Source organism: Amphiura filiformis, chromosome 2 (genome assembly GCF_039555335.1).
Source record: "Amphiura filiformis chromosome 2, Afil_fr2py, whole genome shotgun sequence".
In the NCBI taxonomy this organism is placed as follows: Eukaryota; Metazoa; Echinodermata; class Ophiuroidea; order Amphilepidida; family Amphiuridae; genus Amphiura; species Amphiura filiformis.
Window position 1 is genome coordinate 37,235,134 of NC_092629.1, and position 18,566 is coordinate 37,253,699.

General features: G+C 38.9%; 1 protein-coding gene across 1 annotated transcript in view; it reads right to left on the reverse strand.

Annotated features, from left to right (window-relative positions):
- The window catches only part of LOC140140472 (fibrocystin-L-like), a 58,250-nt gene that overhangs the window by 5,201 nt on the left and 34,483 nt on the right, over positions 1–18,566 (reverse strand). Inside the window, 12 exon segments of the mRNA XM_072162235.1 lie at positions 345–536; positions 3,748–3,989; positions 5,303–5,489; positions 6,775–6,931; positions 7,663–7,808; positions 8,104–8,169; positions 9,897–10,106; positions 11,849–11,960; positions 13,173–13,295; positions 14,641–14,792; positions 16,567–16,869; positions 17,538–17,722. Of these exon segments, the coding sequence (XP_072018336.1) occupies positions 345–536; positions 3,748–3,989; positions 5,303–5,489; positions 6,775–6,931; positions 7,663–7,808; positions 8,104–8,169; positions 9,897–10,106; positions 11,849–11,960; positions 13,173–13,295; positions 14,641–14,792; positions 16,567–16,869; positions 17,538–17,722 (2,075 nt within the window).

Below are 18,566 nucleotides of genomic sequence, written 5' to 3' on the forward strand. Positions count from 1 at the left end.
TTAACAATGCGAGGACATTCCTGAACCTCGTTGAGTTGGGGATGATTTGAAGTGACCGCCAATTATGACCATTTGATATTTAATACCAGCAATGTGGAAAAAGAGAAATAATGTAGTGCCAAAATAATGTACCCTTTTACTGAAGGAGCAAAGTTTAACAAGTTATAACTCCGCTTCTGGATATCGTTTGAAGTCAAATGATATATCATTGTAAAGCTTAAGATATATATTTTCTAAACACGGAAGAAAACAAATTTGACCAGGGGCCGAACTTTACGAGTGTTTCGACATGGACGGTCACAAATGTTATTATTTCCAGTATACGTTATCGCTATAGGACTCACCCTTTGGTCCGGGCCGTATATTGTACAAGTAGAAGCCAAAGCCATCATATTCGTTAGACTCGGCATCCTCAGTTTGGTAAAGATTAATTATGACATCATGAACTTGACGAATAATCTGCCATTTCCAGTATACTATGTCTCCTACAGTGATGTGTACTATCTCAGGATTCCACCTGTAACCACTACCATACACTGTGAACAATTAGAAAAATATGTCTAGTTATATCATTGGGGTATTCATGATCCACACAATCTCTGCAAAGATTCGACCACCATCTCAATTCCAGTTGCACTCAGCCATCAGATCTTTTTTTTTCAGGGGGGGCAGGGGAATTGATTGAATTGAGGGCAACAACAGTGGGCTATTCCATTCATTATCCACACACCCTCTGTGAAGATATGACCACCACCTCAATTCCAGTTGCACTCAGCCATCAGATCTTTTTTCAGGGGGGGCAGGGGGAATTGATTGAATTGAAGGCAACAACACTGGGCTATTCTATTCATTATCCACACACCCTCTGTGAAGATTTGACCACCACCTCAATTCCAGTTGCACTCAGCCATCAGATCTTTTTTCAGGGGGGGCAGGGGGAATTGATTGAATTGAGGGCAACAACATTGGGCTATGCTATTCATTATCCACACACCCTCTGTGAAGATTTGCACTCAGCCATCATATTTTTACAGAGGGAGAGGGGATTGATTGAATTGAGGGCAACAACATTGGGCTATTATATTCATTATCCACACACCCTCTGTGAAGATTTGACCCCCATCTCAATTCCAGTTGCACTCAGCCATCAGATTTTTTCAGTGGGGGTGGGGTGAGGGTGGGGGGAACAGGGGAAATTGATTGAATTGAGGGCAACAACATTGGGCTATTCTATTCATTATCCACACACCCTCTGTGAAGATTTGACCCCCATCTCAATTCCAGTTGCACTCAGCCATCAGATTGTTTCAGTGGGGGGAAGGGTGGGGGGGGGACAGGGAAAATTGATTGAATTGAGGGCAACAACATTGGGCTATTCTATTCATTATCCACACACCCTCTGTGAAGATTTGACCCTCCATCTCAATTCCAGTTGCACTCAGCCATCAGATTTTTTCAGTGGGGGAGGGGTGGGGCACATCGTCTACATCAGGTAAATAATTAGTGAAACGAACCGGTCTATAAATGCTTCGCCAGCTGCCGAGGGTCACAAAATAACTGTGTGTGCGGTAAGTGATTGGTATTGGTATCTCACTGGCTAAAAATCCAGGCTAAAAACTAATCGCTATATAGCTCAGCGATCATGTTATTAATTTGGCTGTTTGAGTTGTCTTTCAAAATATCCAAGCAAGATTGATTATTCTATAACTCGATGAATAGTCCAAATCGACTCTCATTCCTGAAGCACATATAATTGACCCGACCATGCTCCTATAGCTACATAGGCCCATGCTGGTGTGTTTACTATTGATATGATAAAATCTCAAATCCTTGACAAGGGGGGAATTGATTGAATTGAGGGCAACAGCACTGGCCTATTCCATTCATTATCCACACACCCTCTGTAAAGATTTGACCACTATCTCAATTCCAGTTGCACTCAGCCGTCAGATTTTTTTGGAGATCACAAGGGGGTGAGTGATTGAATTGAGGGCAAAAATCTGAAAATACTCCTAAAATTAGGCAATTATGGGCCAAAATAGTGGATCCCCCTTTGAGCTTTCGGATCTCTTAGTAATTGAATACCTGAGTGGAAGAAGGGCCCAACTCCAATTTTTTACAAGAATTAGTTAGACCCAGCATTTTATTGCCAGCAGACAGTTCTTCCTTGTGTGTGAAAGATGAGCCAAAATCAACTCTCCAAATAGTCTTTCAAGTACACTTAATCATGGTTTTCATGGAAGAAAGGCCCAACTCCATGGAGTTGGGCCCTTCTTCCACAAATATTGGGTTAAAGAGGAATTGTGTTCATCCATGAAATCTGCTTTTCACTACAATAAACTTTCTTGCTAACATATTACATGCTTCTACTTGTGCAATTAATGGATAATTACCCAATTTCTGTAGCTATTTATAACACATCTGCTTACGGAACTGGCACTTGCAGTATATTAGTGGAAGAAGGGCCCAACTCCAGCTCAGTATTAAGACCTGTACCTTTGCCATGGAAACATCATATATAAATTTTGATTGTGTGTAATATTGTATGTTCATGTATTAAAGGTCCCCTGAAGATGAAAAGATTCAGCCTATAAAACTTTTCCAAATATTAAGTTTTTTCTTAATATCTCAAAAACAGTTTTGATGGAGTTGGGCCCTTCTTCCACTCAGGTATTCAAAAGCTTAATCCCTTCAGCTCTACTGACTATTACTATATCACTGATTAACTTTAAACAAGATATATCCCTCATAAATACAAATCAAAAAGAGTAGCATTGACAGGCATGAAAACTGGTCCTGTAAAAAAACGCTGAAACGTGTTGACCAAATGTCTGCATTTTGGTCCATTTGTCTTTGAAAAAAGATGGGAGGCATAGAGGGGGTGTTAATTGGAGAGATATACTATTAGAGTGAATATGTGAAGTTGAATAAGGTAAGGGAGTACAACCAAAATGGGCATTCCATTTAAAATCCATACTACCCCTGTGGAAGATTTTAGAAATATCTTTCACAGAGGAAGTATGAATTTCAAATAAAATAAACACATTAGTCAGTTCCATTTGAAACTCACCCTCCCTCTGTGGAAGATTCAGGTTGAATCTTTCTCAGAGGGTGTATGAAATTCAAATCGAGCTGCTAACACATTTATTTAAATTAAAATTCATACTCCACCTGTGGAAGATATTTCCAAAATCTTACTACAGGGGTAGAGTGAATTTTAAATGGAATAGCCCAATGGTTTGCTGAACTCAGCCATGCTTTGCTGCCTTCATTGACAGTTCAGCTTCACTATAGAGCCTTTGATACTAACAAGTAAACAGTATACCAGTATACTGATATGTATCTGTGCCTTCAGCGAAGCAGCAGTATTATAAACATGGGTCGATAACACAACCACAATCAATTTCCTTTGTGTTCGTGAAGTATACAACAACCCGACTCGTCAAATGCTCAAGTTGTCATTAAACAAGCATGTCTGGGGTCAATAGAAAGTCAATTAGGTGTCAAGGGGTTGTTAATTCAAGCATGGTCGTAAAATAGATTCAATTGGCTTCTAATCAACGGTGGTATCGGAGCGGTATGTGTTAATTCAGTGAAGCCTGTCAGTTTTCAACAGACTTTTATGGGTTTGGGCTTTGCTAAAACCCGGTTACCCTTTCCCTATAATGCCTTACCGAAGGCAGCAAAGCTTGGCTGATCTCAGTGAACCATTTTGGCTGTCCTCCCTTAGCTAAACAATTAAGTTACCTGGATGAATCCCATGGTTGTCCACAAGGGTTATACGCATAGGAGCAACTGTCATACATTCAATCTGGTCATCTCTCACACTCTTAATATTGCAATTATAGTCCCCTAAGTCAATTTTGACCTCTGTAGACTCGGTACCAAATCCACGACCTTTGATGGTGATGAGGGTGTCGCCATATAAGGAGACCTTGTCTGGAAAGATGCTGGTGATGACAAGTCTGTACTCAAATTTACCGATGGAACTGAAAAGAAATACAATTGTAAGAGCTGTTTTAACCCCCTTGGACACTACTTGTTATCTAACAGCATTTCTGATTGGTTGTTAACTTGAAATGCTCATTTCAATTGCCAATTATGACTAGGCTTTAAACTATTCATGGTCAAACTTGCATTTGCAGATGATCTTATTAATACCCTCCTTTGTTGGGTCAAAATTGGACACAATATCCATTTTGGCCAATTGGCAGGTAGTTCTCATGAGGTCAAATATGCGCAGAAATAAATTCTGCTTTGAATGCATATCCCAAATTTGGCATGCAATTAACCAATTTTGAACAATAAAAGGGATACCGTAAGTGCTTTTTGGTAGATGTTTTAAATATCATTAGAATTATAAAGTCTACGTCGAGGACTGCTAAATGTCAAAAATATCATTTTTTTATAATTTGCTGTAAAATTTGTATTATATTGCAAATTTTGATTTTTTGAAGGACATTCTTTGTATTCAGAATGCAATAGCACGTCGGCCGCATCACATACTGACGTATTTGCAAAATACGCATTTCGAGAAAATCGAACTTGAAAATCTAGCGATTTTCATTTGCAGCATAATCTTGATTAAAATATTATTGTCGATTAAAACCAGTTTAACAGTAATGCAATTATACCATATTTTCAATATAATTCACTTATCACTATAAGAGCATAACTTATTCTGCAAAAAATCAATATTAAATAAAATACGTCATTATGTGAAAAGGACTAATGTCAATTTCGCCGTTTAAATGACAAATACGTCGCGCAAATACGTCAGTATGTGAAACAGATGCGCAAATACGTCAGTATGTGAAAAGGACTAAACAGCAATTTTGCCGTGCATTGACAGAGTCGTGCAAATACGTCGCTCAAATACGTCAGTATGTGAAACGGCAAATTCTTCAAATTGCAGATACGGTATACTGGGCTTGCGCAGTATAGGTGATCGGCAAATATGTCGTTATGTGATGCGGACATTTCAAGGTTTTGTAAATACGACATAATTAAATTAATTAATATCTTACTAATCAAGCCACTTTGAAGCATGATTTTTGGTGAAGATATAGAGTAGAGCATAACAAACGAACATACCAATTTTCTCAAAAATGTTAAAAATGTCGAATACGTCAGTATGTGATACGGCCGACGAGCATATGTCTGATGTGCTCTCAGGCTCCACAAATAATAGTGTGCTAAGGTGGGTGCCTTTATGTAGCAAAATCATGCTTAACTCTCCAATGCAAAATCGGAATCAACTGAAATTTTGGGAATAAAGATGTTGTTTGATAGGTTGACATACCTTGTGTCTGCAAAGCCTTTGTCTCCAATTGATAACTCAACATCATATACTCCAGGTTTATGGCCAGGAATCGCACACACCACCTTGGTGTCCGACTGAGCTATGATATTACATTCTACATTGCCAATTTTTACTACACCTCCACTTTGTCCAAAACCAGTACCACTAATGGTTAGATTATGGCCACCTGAGGAGAGTTGACAAACAAACAAACAAACAAACAACATATTTTAATGGGAATGTTAAAACCCAGCGGGTACTAAGTACAAGTGACCATACGTGGACGTGCCATAAGTATGGGTAGCATTTTCAGCCAATTTATGGAGGCCAATTGTGATGCGATCAAGCAAAATGAGTCTGATGTCGATCAAAATCAAAAGTTCAGTTTTCAATTTCAATGCATGAGCCATTCTTAGAGCCTCAGGCATTCATCAATAAGAGCTCAAATTTGAATGATAATTTGCGCCTTTACAAATGCAGCGCTTAGCATGCGTTTTGGGCACAATGTGTTTCACGCAGAAGCCAAACAGCAATGTGCACTTTGAATTGAAGTTTGCTGATTGCACAGTGAAATAATACGGAGCTATACATTAAATAAGTGGCCTCGTGAGCAACACACAAACATGGTGGAGTTGGTACTCTCTGACTCTACCTCATTGGTTTCCACAAAATTGGGCAATTCCATTTAAATTCCACACTCCCCCGTGGAAGATTTTGGAAATATCTTAAACAGGGGGAGTATGAATTACAAATGGAATTAGCACATTAACCATCTCTAATAATGAATGAAATTTAAAGAGCTGCCGAATGTGTTCATTCCATTTGAAATTCATACTCCCCCTGTTGAAGATATTTCCAAAATGTTCCATGGGGGAGAGTTAGAGAATAAATGATAGATTTTGTCTTTTGCCTATCAATATCGTGTCATAATGGATGGGCTGGCCAATATTTTGAGTAGTGGATGCCGGCGCAGCGGTATCCACTACGATAAAAATATTGGCCAGCCCATCCATTATGATTTCGATATTGATAGGCAAAAGACAAAATCTATCTTTATTCTCATTCTTATTCAGTTTTAATGTAATTTTTGCGAGAAAAACTGCCTTTTTTCAGAAAGAAATAAAGTTACTTTTGTGAGGACATCCCGTTGTTTTAAATGAACGAAACCATCACGAACATTTAAGCCGCCGAATCGCGTTCTTGGTTCTCGTGACGTGTATTACGCTGAACGCATTATCGCGCGATCATTGAGGAGCAACAAGCGTGCCGCCGTTGCGTGGCGGTACGCCTGACTAATATCACTATCAACTATTGTGAGATATTATACACCAGAAAACCAATCAAATTACGTGAATTCTTTACAAGACGCACCCATTGAATAAGAATGAATTTTAAATGGAATAGCCCATTACCAGTTTGCGCAATAGACGTTAAGTTATAGTATTTCAATAATATTGTAAACAAGATTTTACCCAAAACGTTAGAATATGTTGGAGAAATGTCGTAAATGGTCGCTGTCAGTGATTGGTCAAAGGTGAATGCATCCATACTGGTTGCTATGGTGACACCATTGATGATGACCATGACATCTACTGTTGATGTAGCACGCTTTCTTTGCTGGGGGTCATTCTGAAAAAGGCAACAAAGAGGAGCATATTAAATCAGCAGCACACAATTCTTCTTCTATTCTGTCATCAGGTTGATGCAAATTTGGCTATTCTCTGACTCTAGCTCAACCTCCCTCACTGGAGTGAAAAATCTCCGTTGTGGAGAATAGGAAAGTTAACAGAATTTGATACAACAGCCTAATTTTCCATGAAAAAGTCCCAACTTGTTTGTCCAGTTAAATATTCTCTCAATTTCTGCTCAACAAAATGTTAATCCATTGCTTCAAAAAAGATTTAACAAAAACTATTATTCACCAATGTAAAGTTTCACTCCAAATCTGGGGAGTAAGAGAGATAGATGGAATAAAGCCCGGATGTCCAGACGACAAAATTGAAATCGGTAAGCCATAACTCGATCTGCAGACACACATGTAGTGATGGAGCACTGAAGCCAGGACAGAGGGGAGCATGACCTATGCTCTGTTCAGCTTGTAATCGGCAGGATTAATTTGACATCTACACCCCCTGCGTCCGAGATTAATGTCATGTCTTCCATAGGGGGTGTATGGATTTCAACTGGAATAGCCTATTGAGCTATTCCAGTTGATATCCATACATGCTTGTGAGGTAAAGAAACTGTGGACATCCACAATTATTGGTGTGTGTATATGGTGTGTCCTCGTTTGGTGGCATATACAAACACACCCCTACACATATTTACATACATACATACATTCTAAATGCGATACTCACACTCTCCAATGCAATCACACATACGATTTCATCATAACATTCGGATATTACTCTGCATGGTCTTGACCCCACCATGACCTCTGTAGTGACGCTATCATCATCATCGCACGAGAACCCATAGCCAGAGATGGTAACCTGACTGCCACCTGTGAGACCAACACAACAACTATGTAACTACCTAGTTTTATCAGTGTAGTTAGCCCACACCACAAATACATTGTGTAAAATGGGAGCAAAAGACTTTTTCAGGGGGGTAGTCAAAAGGACTGGGGGAAGGCTTTTAAGGGGGGGTTGATGAAATTTGTCAAAATTTTGCTAAAAATACAAAAAAGGCCTAAAAGTCTTAAACATCATCAGGGTGGCCAGCATCCCACAGGGGGGGTTAGAGGGGACAGCTGCCCCCACCCCTTGGCTGTTCTTGGCTATTGTTCATGGACTCACCTGCGGCACTGCCGGTGGATGGACTTACATCGGTGATGTCTGCATTGTATGTAAAACTCACATTTCCTGAGAAGAAAACGATGTCAAGATCGATATGAGAATGAGAGTCATAGCACTAAATAGCTCAGCATCGGGCTTGACATGCAAAACAATACACTCTTGAGTCATCACCATCATAAACGCTGTTTGTCAGCATCCAACATAGCACCATCTATGATTTCATTCCATTGCTGGAAATATGATGCCAAAGTTTTGGCTGATTCAAGTGTTTCTGGAGGTCTTTTTCTTTTTGGAGTTTTTGGAGGTCTTTTTTGTATAAGCGACACCCATGTTGTTTTTAGCTTTCCCCTTGGTTTCTTCACTTTCGTGAGATATTCTTGGAACGCTTTGGGGCAGGTGTATCATCTTGTAGTCTTAATTAGCAGGTGTCCAAACTTTTCCATATTTTCTGGCTCCATTTTTTTTGTAAGGTCATATTAGTCTGACGAGTAGGACCTGTTTGTTTCTTAGTTTACCAGCTATACTCAGACTCTGATCGCTCAAGAAATATTAACCCCAAAAGTCCACTAACTGCCCCGCCCGAAAAAAAAAAAAGGCCCTATAATAAATTTTGCTTGCCCGGCCCACACGTTGGTTGAAAACTGCATGGTCACTGCTGGCAACATAAAAACCATGATGCAATCACCACAAATATGTAATAACCCATCCAAACGTCACGCCCATTCAACTTTGCAGCAACTTGCGTGTATCACTCATCTCGGTCAGTGATATCAAGTACCCGTGGAGCAGAACATGTGCAATGTTTAGCATGTTTAGTAGTTTAACTCAAAAGCTACTTTTACAATTTTGCATTCAGCCTGCATGGTGTGTTTTAAAACATTTGAATATGTTGTTTTGAACAATTAATATGGCAATTTTAATTGTAATTCAAAAATATTCCATTTCACATTATCATGCTTGCCTTTGAATATGCCAAGAAACCGGGATAAAAGACTAAAGCAAACTTTTTTGTGACCATTATTAATCAATTCCTACATATGGTATATTTGAAAATATAGTTATTTTAAAAAGTCACTTTTTCATCCAAACATAAAAACAGGTTGAATTGAATGGATTGATAATTAAATAGTTTTCTACTGTGAGTTGTTTGATTCATTATTTTTAGGTGCAAACAGCACCTCATGCATTAACCCTGCCCTTCAGTTCCTAACGTTTGTTGCTTTATACTTTCATGCTGAGCGGTCGCGTTGAGTGGTGTGGCGCATGCGTGTTGTATACAATCACGGCTTGCCGTTGGCTGATATGCAAAGTTTGTCGCTGGGTTTCAATACGATTTCCAGTATATACTCTGAACTGCGGATGTTTACGGCATTGCCTAGATCGGCATACAAGTGACACAACTCGACACGTTCTGTCTGCTGGGAGTCAGTATAAGGGCACACACCACCAATAATGGTGGTTGGGCAACGATTAGCAAAGAAGGACAAAAGGGATGAAAAGTGGGATTCATGAAAGCTCAAGAGTTTTCCTCACGTTGTGAAGGATTAGTTCGAAGAAGATCAATTGAGAGTTTGCAAAATGCATTTTACTTTGCTGTCGTTAAATAAATATCTTTATTATACAATGATCATGACAATAACACAAATTGTCAATAAACTATTAAAGGCCCTTCAACATATTCAACCAGCACCTTCGGAGATTCTGTCAAGCTTGTTTGAACATGGAATAACGAGATAAGACCTTTCTTTCATGATTTCAAGGTGGTCCAAATTTTTTTTGCCATGACCACTCACCATTAGGATATTCTGGAGCACCCTTGAATTCCACGTTCAATACCACAAGGTACGGCCCAGCATGTCCTTGTCCAACATCGCAGGTAATTGTCATCTCTGTGGCGTCTGTTACCTCACATGTACCTGCGCCAATTGTCACGGTGTTGTCTGATAGCTTTGTGCTGAATCCACTGCCTGATATAGTCACTGATGTACCTTCATACTGAGACCCTAATTATAAAAAAAAGTGGGTAATGGTGAATCCAACGGACGAGGACACAAAACACATCAAGGATCAATAAATGATACAAGAGGATATCTTGAATATACGAACAACTGAAAAGAAAGAGGGCAAAGTATACCAATTTGATGTGGGGAAACAAAATACAGACTAGACGGTATGCAGAGGGGGACAAAAAACAACAACAAAAGTAGGCATAGAAGTAGGTAAAGTTCGATAGCCAAAAATTACCAATTCCAATGCCCACAGAAGTGTTAAACCTGCAAAACCAACACAGATCAACAGGAATATAAAAGTGCACTGGAACAAGTGATGAAAATCAGTATGCACATAAGCAGACATAGAGAACCAAACAACCAATGTAGGTACAGGCAAAGTTTGATGGCCAAAAATTGCCAATTAGCCCACAGAAGTGTCAGGAAAACAGTACAAAAGTGTACAATGATGAAAATCACTGTGCACATAAGCAGACAACATTATAATATAATTATATGCAAATAGGGATTTAATACATATAACAGAATCGTATAATGCTACAACCATCGCCAAAATGTTTTGGGACACTTATGGAAAATGTACACTCTATTATCGTCTTATTGCCATTATTTTTAACATGATAGAATGGAGGTTTCTTTTTAGTGTCAAGCCTAAACCTTTTTCTAACACCTTAGACCCTAACCGTCCCCTTCCCTACCAATAAATGTTGGGTGCCACTAGGTGCGTGTGACCAAAGAAGTGGATTCAACATTGATCAGGGGATGGGGGTTATTTACATTTCCTTATTCAAAGGTGTTCCAAGACATTTGGCTAGCATTGTAGGCTTCAACATAAAGTCAGGTCATGATTATTTGCTAACTGCAAAGAATCAAGTCCCGATTGTTTCAGAATTGACCTTTGACCTACCCAGAGAAGATGTAAGGAAGAGGAGGTTGATCCAGCTATCCTCAGACCAAATATGTGTGAGACCGCTCATTCAAAGTATATGATGCATTTCCCTCTATAGCCGCTAAATTAAATTTAAACAATAGAATACTACAATGGGGTTTGAACCCGGAACGGGTGTGATACACGAGCTTACAGGCAACTACTTTTAGGGATAGGTCAGTGATTGCATGTCATCGTACCATGCATACCATACAGGCAGGCCCTGTCATCCAGTCAGATTTCAGATAAAATATGACTGAAGTTCCATAACAAATTATAATTTTCGTAAGCTTGTTGTCACTTTCAGCCTCTATCATTTGTGATAGAATGTTGTCAATTATCAGAATATCTTATTAGGTTTACAGGAAATGACCGGAAAATACATAAAAACTTGAAAATAGAAATGATCAATAATCATCACTTCTCTGAAAAATCCTAAAAATTTCTTCTTTAGAAATGTATAATATTAACAAAAAAAAGCGGATTTGGGGGGAAATTTTACAACACTCAATTTCTTTCTTGTATTATCCACATGTGGTATCCCATCAGAGCAGGAGGTCCTTAATACACGCGTTTCATACTTTTCAACAAACTCTCTATAGAAACATTCGAAATATTTCCAATTCTGGAGTGAAAATCGGTCGACCGTGAGCGGTCTCACACATCACATCAAAGGCTACTGCAAGTAGATGTCTATAACTACTTGAGAATAAAGGACTCTGAATAGGTGCAATCGGATTACCTACGGGATTATCTCAAGTATATAATTCCGTTAACCCTCCTCTTCCTTACATCTTCTCTGACCTACCTGATGCAGGACTGATCGAGGTCACACTAGGTGTAACATCCCAGGTATAGGTAAAACTACAGGAGGCATTCTTGGCACAAATGGATGGAATATGATTGACCATAACTTCAACCTGAAACACACACACAAAACTTTAATTTGTAAAATTTGTAATATCTATAATAATGTATGTATATATGAATGCCCGCCTGGAAAGCAGTGCTTGTCACTTGTATTAAGCTGTTTTACCCTCAATAAAGAAATATTATTATCTACTATCTATAATGGACTATTAAGGGGGTACTACACCCCTGGATAATTTTTTGCCTATTTTTGCATTTTCTCAAAAATTATAGCACATTGGTGACAAGTAAGATATGCATATTATAGGGGCAAGGACTACAACTACTGTACTGAAAATTCAGCAACTCAAAGCAAGTAGTTATTGATTTATTGATCAAATATTGGTTTTCCTCATTTTTGACTGTAACTCCACAACTGTTGTCTGTGCTGAAATAAAATTTCCAGTGCAGTAGTTGTAGTCCTGCCCCTATAATATACATATCTTACTTGTCCCCAATGCGCTAAAAAATTTTGAGAAAAATGCAAAAATAGGCCCAAAATTGGGCAGGGGTGTAGTACCCCCTTAAATACCTCAAGAAGTCAGAGACCTTGTTGAAAAGAACTCACAACCTACATGTAATCTCATCAACATCTTTTTGCTGTTCCAAATGTGAACTCCACTCAAATGGTCATTGTTCTGAATTTGTAATGAATTTTAGTGAAAAAAATATGACTTTAGGAGCACTACAACTTCCAGTTTGAAAAACAACATGGCGGTGCCCATATATTATCGGAAAATACTACAAAATTAGATCTGTAGGTGCATTTTTATTCAAGAATGTGATTTATTTAGTTAAATATATTAACATTCTACTACAACGTGGTGAATTGGATGGAAATGTAGAAGTTAGAATATATAGGATTTGTTTGTCCATGCAATTATGACATGCTACTTACCATGCTTAAAATATGCTATGACATGGAAATGTCTGCATTTTGGTGACTTTTTCTTTGCAAAAAAAAGATGAGGTGTTTATAGGAGAGAATATGGTATGCCAAAAAAATTGATCAAAACTTTCAAATCTTGGGTTACGTTCATTTAAATGTATGCCGCACAACATCAATATTGGAATTTTTGCAACAAAGAGGTGTCTTATATAATGCGCAGAAATAAATTCTGCTTCCAATGCATTTCGCAAATTTGGCGTACAATAACTCGTTTTGGAATATTGGTCATTCATTAAAGGGTGGGGGGTAGTTACTTTTTTTGATGTGTGTATACCTGAGGTTGTTCATAGTACATGCGTAAGAACTCTCCTGGTATGGGTGCCATTAATGTACTGCCCTCCATCAGTCGTTCAATACTATACGATACATCTGTACCAACCAGGTTAGCTTCACTGATCTGTGACAAAATGAACAAGATTAATTGGGCTATTCCATTTAAAATCCACACTCGATCCACCTGTGGAAGATTTTAGAAATATCTTTCACAGGTGGGGTATGAATTTTAATTTAAATGAACATATTAGCAGCTCTTTTTAAATTTCATACACCCTCTGAGAAAGATTCAACCTGAATCTTCCACCAAGGGAGGGTGAGTTTCTAATGGAACTGTGGTAGATCATCTTTATACACTCGTCAAATAATCAGATTTATAAAATACTGGCTGAGGATTTTGCGACTTCCCGATTATAGATATCCAAAAATTGCATATAAGATGCTTCTTAGACTTGATGAAAATGGTAAATCAACTTAGGCAAGCGCTGTTAAAGATATTCTGTTCTTGTATGGCTTTGGCTATGCATGGCTTGCACAAGATATAGGGAATGAAATTGAATTCTTAAGCTCATTTAGCCAAAGAGTTTCTGACATCTCTCATCAAGACTGGGTGGCAGAGGTTTCATCAAACGGTCGTCTTATTCTATATCGGGAATTTAAGAACATGCACATTTCTGAACACTATCTTGATGTATATAATGAGAATCAATTTATAACTGCCGTGGCAAGATTACGATCGCGATGGTGTTACAAGTCTTATTTTTTCACCAATTATAATCCAAACAAACTTTAAATATATACTTTTATATTTAAAGTGAACTTTACTAAAGCATTGTTGTTTACAACGTTGTTTCATGAGGGCCAGCCTAGCAGGCCAGGTTGACCTACACGCTCATCAGAACATAATAAATCTTTGCATTATGTTCTCTTGAGCGTATATCGACCTAGCCTGCCCCACATGAAACAACGTTGTAAACAATAAACCACCAAGTTCATTTTAAATATATTCCAGCTCCCTTCTTGGTTGAGCACTTTACTGTGGATGATTTACCTTGCTTGATTTATTTATATATACTTTTATATATTTTAGACCAACAATTTAGCAGCTGAGGCGCACAAGTTTCCATAATTCCAGGATTAAGACCAATGTTAAATAACTTGATATTTTGTAATCATACACAAACAGGTCAGAGTTCAGCTTTACCAAAAATTTGCCAAAACTGGCCCACAATGCATTTTAGGAGGTATTCACCGATTGCATGGTCATCTCAAAACGAGGTTCTACCCGCAAAGTGGGTGCTGTGTGTGTGTAGGCCTGTCAAAGGTATGCTTTAATAACACTTACACGTTGCAAAAGCCTTCTGGTACGATGCAAGAAAAGCACAAAAATACAAATGAAGAATTTGCGCATGTGTTTGCAGGGAGAACCTTGTTTTGGTAGGAAGATGACGGGTCCGTGCAAATATTACCTGTAGCAATGGATGTGAACTTCCCTTAGTTTTCCATGTGATGTCCCATTGGTATTCATAGCAGGACCCCCTACGTATGACATGCACCGCACCAGAGTTCAAGCTGGATTCAATCGCATCTGCCAGTAACGTTTCTGAATTTGTAAGAGAGACTGAAGACACAAAATAACATTTATTTAGATTGGGTTAGTAACTTAGCTGAAACTGTACCAGAGACTGATGACACAAAATAACATTGAATTAGACTGGGCCAGTAACTTAGCTGAAAGTGTACCAGACACTGATGACACAAAATAACATTGAATTAGACTGGGCCAGTAACTTAGCTGAAAGTGTACCAGACACTGATGACACAAAATAACATTGAATTAGACTGGGCCAGTAGCTTAGCTGAAAGTGTACCAGACACTGATGACACAAAATAACATTGAATTAGACTGGGCCAGTAACTTAGCTGAAACTGTAACAGAGACTGAGGAGACAAAGGAGCATTGAATTTGACAATGTTATCTCTGACTCGACTAGGCTGTCCTCAGGGTTGCCAAACCCAGCGATTTGGTAGCCCAATTGGGCGACTTTTGAAGATATTTCCAGCGACTTTTGACAATTTCCGGTCCCATAGAAAACAATGGTTAAGAAAAAAATTGGGCGACTTTTCAACATTGTCTCCCGCGACTTCCGATAGTTTCCTGTCCCTAGAAACCAATGGTTAAGAGAAAAATTGGGCGACTTTTTGATTATTTGGCCCGCGATTCGGGCTGAAATCTTTTGGCAACCCTGGCTGTCCTCTACAACAGTGCATGTTATTTGTGTTATGCTTGTAGTGACAAATGAAACAATAACCGTTCGTATCGTGTTGGACTCACGAAAAAAATTCCAGACTTTGGTTGTGCACCATAGCACAATTTCCAATCGCGCCTATGTCTTAACACGCCGTACTGACAGGATCGTGCTCTGCTGATCAAAGAATTATGCGTTCAAAACGAACATGTCAAATTTGAACACAACTGCGCCGTCTTTGACACAACTATATGCACATTCAGTCTTACACTACCTGATGGTAAGTCTTGACACTTTTTTAAACACATTTCTCAAACCTTTCACATGACATGATTTTTTTAGACATGATTCCCAAAAGCAGTACTGTTACTGTCCGACCAGCTGCATGGTTGACTCACCCTCATCACTGCAATACTATTATCTATTGATGATTGATCAATGAATCGATCAATCAATCAATCAATCCCATCAAGCTGTAGTGATAGCATGTCACAAACTTGTTGACTCCCGTTTATACTATCAATCAATCAATCAATCCACCCACCCATCAATCAAGCAACATATCAATCAATCAACCAATCAATGGGCTATTCCATTTAAAATCCACACTTTTATGAATATGAATTTCAAATGGAATGAGCGCATTACAGCTTCATTTGAATTTCATACGCCCTCTGAGAAAGATTCAACCTGAATTCTTCCCCTGAGGGAGAGTGAGTTTCAAATGGACCTGCTAATGTGTTAATTCTATTTGAAATTCATACTCCCCCTGTGGTAGACATTTTCAAAATCTTCCACAGGGGAGTGTGGATTTTAAATGGAATAGCCCAATCAATCAAAGTATTACTTCTAATCAATCACATACCTTGTACATAAATCCTATCAGCTGCAGTGTTAATGTACCACCAACCGGTACAGTCACAGCTTGGACCCTCGTCACTGCAATACTATTATCTATTGATTGATTGATCAATGGATCAATCAATGGATCAATCAATCAATCCCATCAAGCTGTAGTGATAGCATGCCACAAACTTGTTGACTCCTGTTACTATTAATCAATCAATCAATCAATCAATCAATCAATCAATCAATCAACCAATCAACCAACCAACCAATCAATCAATCAATCAATCAATCACATACCTTGTACATGATGCCCATCAAGCTGCAGTGTTAACGTCCCACCAACCGGTACAGTCGCAGCTTGGACCCTCCTCACTGCAATACTGCTACCAGATGCAAAGTCTGGCGAATAGTAAATGACCTCATCGCTTTCAGCTTCTGGAGATCCCTCAACAACTGTCGCATATCTGAAGCCTATCAGTGGAAAATCATAGTCGCAACTTGTAGGGGTAAAGGTCACCTGAAAACCTGTGTCGATTTTGGTGACGCCGACATCCTTCACTAAGATCCCATTGGGTTGGGCTGGCTTCTTGAGGCGAATGTCTGCACAGGAAAAACACAGGCAAAACCATATCAATTCCTTCAAATTTAACACAAGGCTAGGTTTCTGCTAAGTTTCTGTACGGAAAATAGTATACGAAACTGGGTCTTTTTTTACATCTCCCGACCTTTGCGGAGAATTAAGAATAAAGTGAGTTCAAAGGAATGATACTAATAAGGCCAATAGAAATAGAAAAATTGAAAAATCATTCAATACACACATTTTCTGTTTTTCTGACCCAATAAATGTGTTATCAATATACCGTGACTTCTCCCTAGTCCGAAGGGTCGCTAGTTTGAAGGTTCTCTAGTCCGAAGGGTTGCTAGTCCGAAAACCAAATTGAGTTCGCTAATCTGAAGGTTTTTAGTCCGAATATAGAATAAGGTTTAGTGTTAGGGTTTAGGGTTATGGTAAGCGAGCCTTATTCTATATTCGGACTAGAGAACCTTATTTATTATTCGGACTAGCGAACCCTCGAACTAGAGAACCCGATATTTGGACTAGCAAACCTTTTTCAGAATTCGGACTAGCGAATGGTAAATTACATGTTCGGACTAGCGAACCTTCGGACTAAGGAGCCTTTGGACTAGGGAACTTTCAGACTAGAGCGTTGTCGTCCAATATACAGCGTGTCCTTTCCAGCCATTTGCTGAAACTCAAGTATACTTACACCTGTCCATCTCAGATCCAATGAATACGTTGTCAATATACAGCTTGTCCTCCCCAGTCTTTTCTTCAAAGGAGATACTCAATATCTTCATTGGCTTATTTTTGTACACCAGATCCTTGATTGTGCCTTGTGTTGTTACCATGGTATCGAGGTCTATGCAGGTGTATTGCCAGTCAGCGACAAATCTGAAAATTAAAATTTATTACATATTAAAACAATAATGCATGATTTACATAAAAAATAGATTCCTATCTAAATGTTAGTTTTCACTGATAGCTACTGATCACATTGTCCCCTTTTAATTTTGAGCCAAACAAATGAGGAAAAACAAAGAAAATTGTTATTTCATTACAGTGCCTACAATGTGTGTATCAGCTCGCTGAACATATTATTGTCAATGAATATTGGCGTAGTTTTACACAGCTAGGACGAACAAACAAGACGTAAGATGAATAACGATATGCACACAAATTATACGTCAAGACGGACAGAGCTTACAATGTGTGTATAATCTTGCCGAACATATTATTATCATGATTATTGGCAGAGCCACACGCAGCTGATGTGATGTACAAACAAGATGTAATTATAAGACGAACAGCGATATGCATTCTGTTTATACATGCGTCACCGATTCAATGGTACACACGCACACGATGTGTTAACCCAGCACTCGATCAGTGAGCTCAGAATAAAACCGGAGATGCGTCCATTATATGCACAGACTTGGTATTCAATATCCAGGGTAATTTAACCATACATGTACCGACATACACTCCTCCCTCACAAGCAACCCAAGCCCATATACATACCCATTATAGCCAGTCAATTCTGGTGCGTGGGGAGCAAGACTTCGGGGGAAAAGGGGGCAGCAGCCCAGGGGCAAGACTTCTCACAGGTGGGCTCACAGGTGGGCACCTGCCCCTTTTGCCCCAGCTACACCACTGCACCCACATTTACATTGTGGCTTCTCTCTAGTCCGAAGGGTCGCTAGTCCGAAGGTTCTCTGGTTCAAAGGGTCGCTAGTAC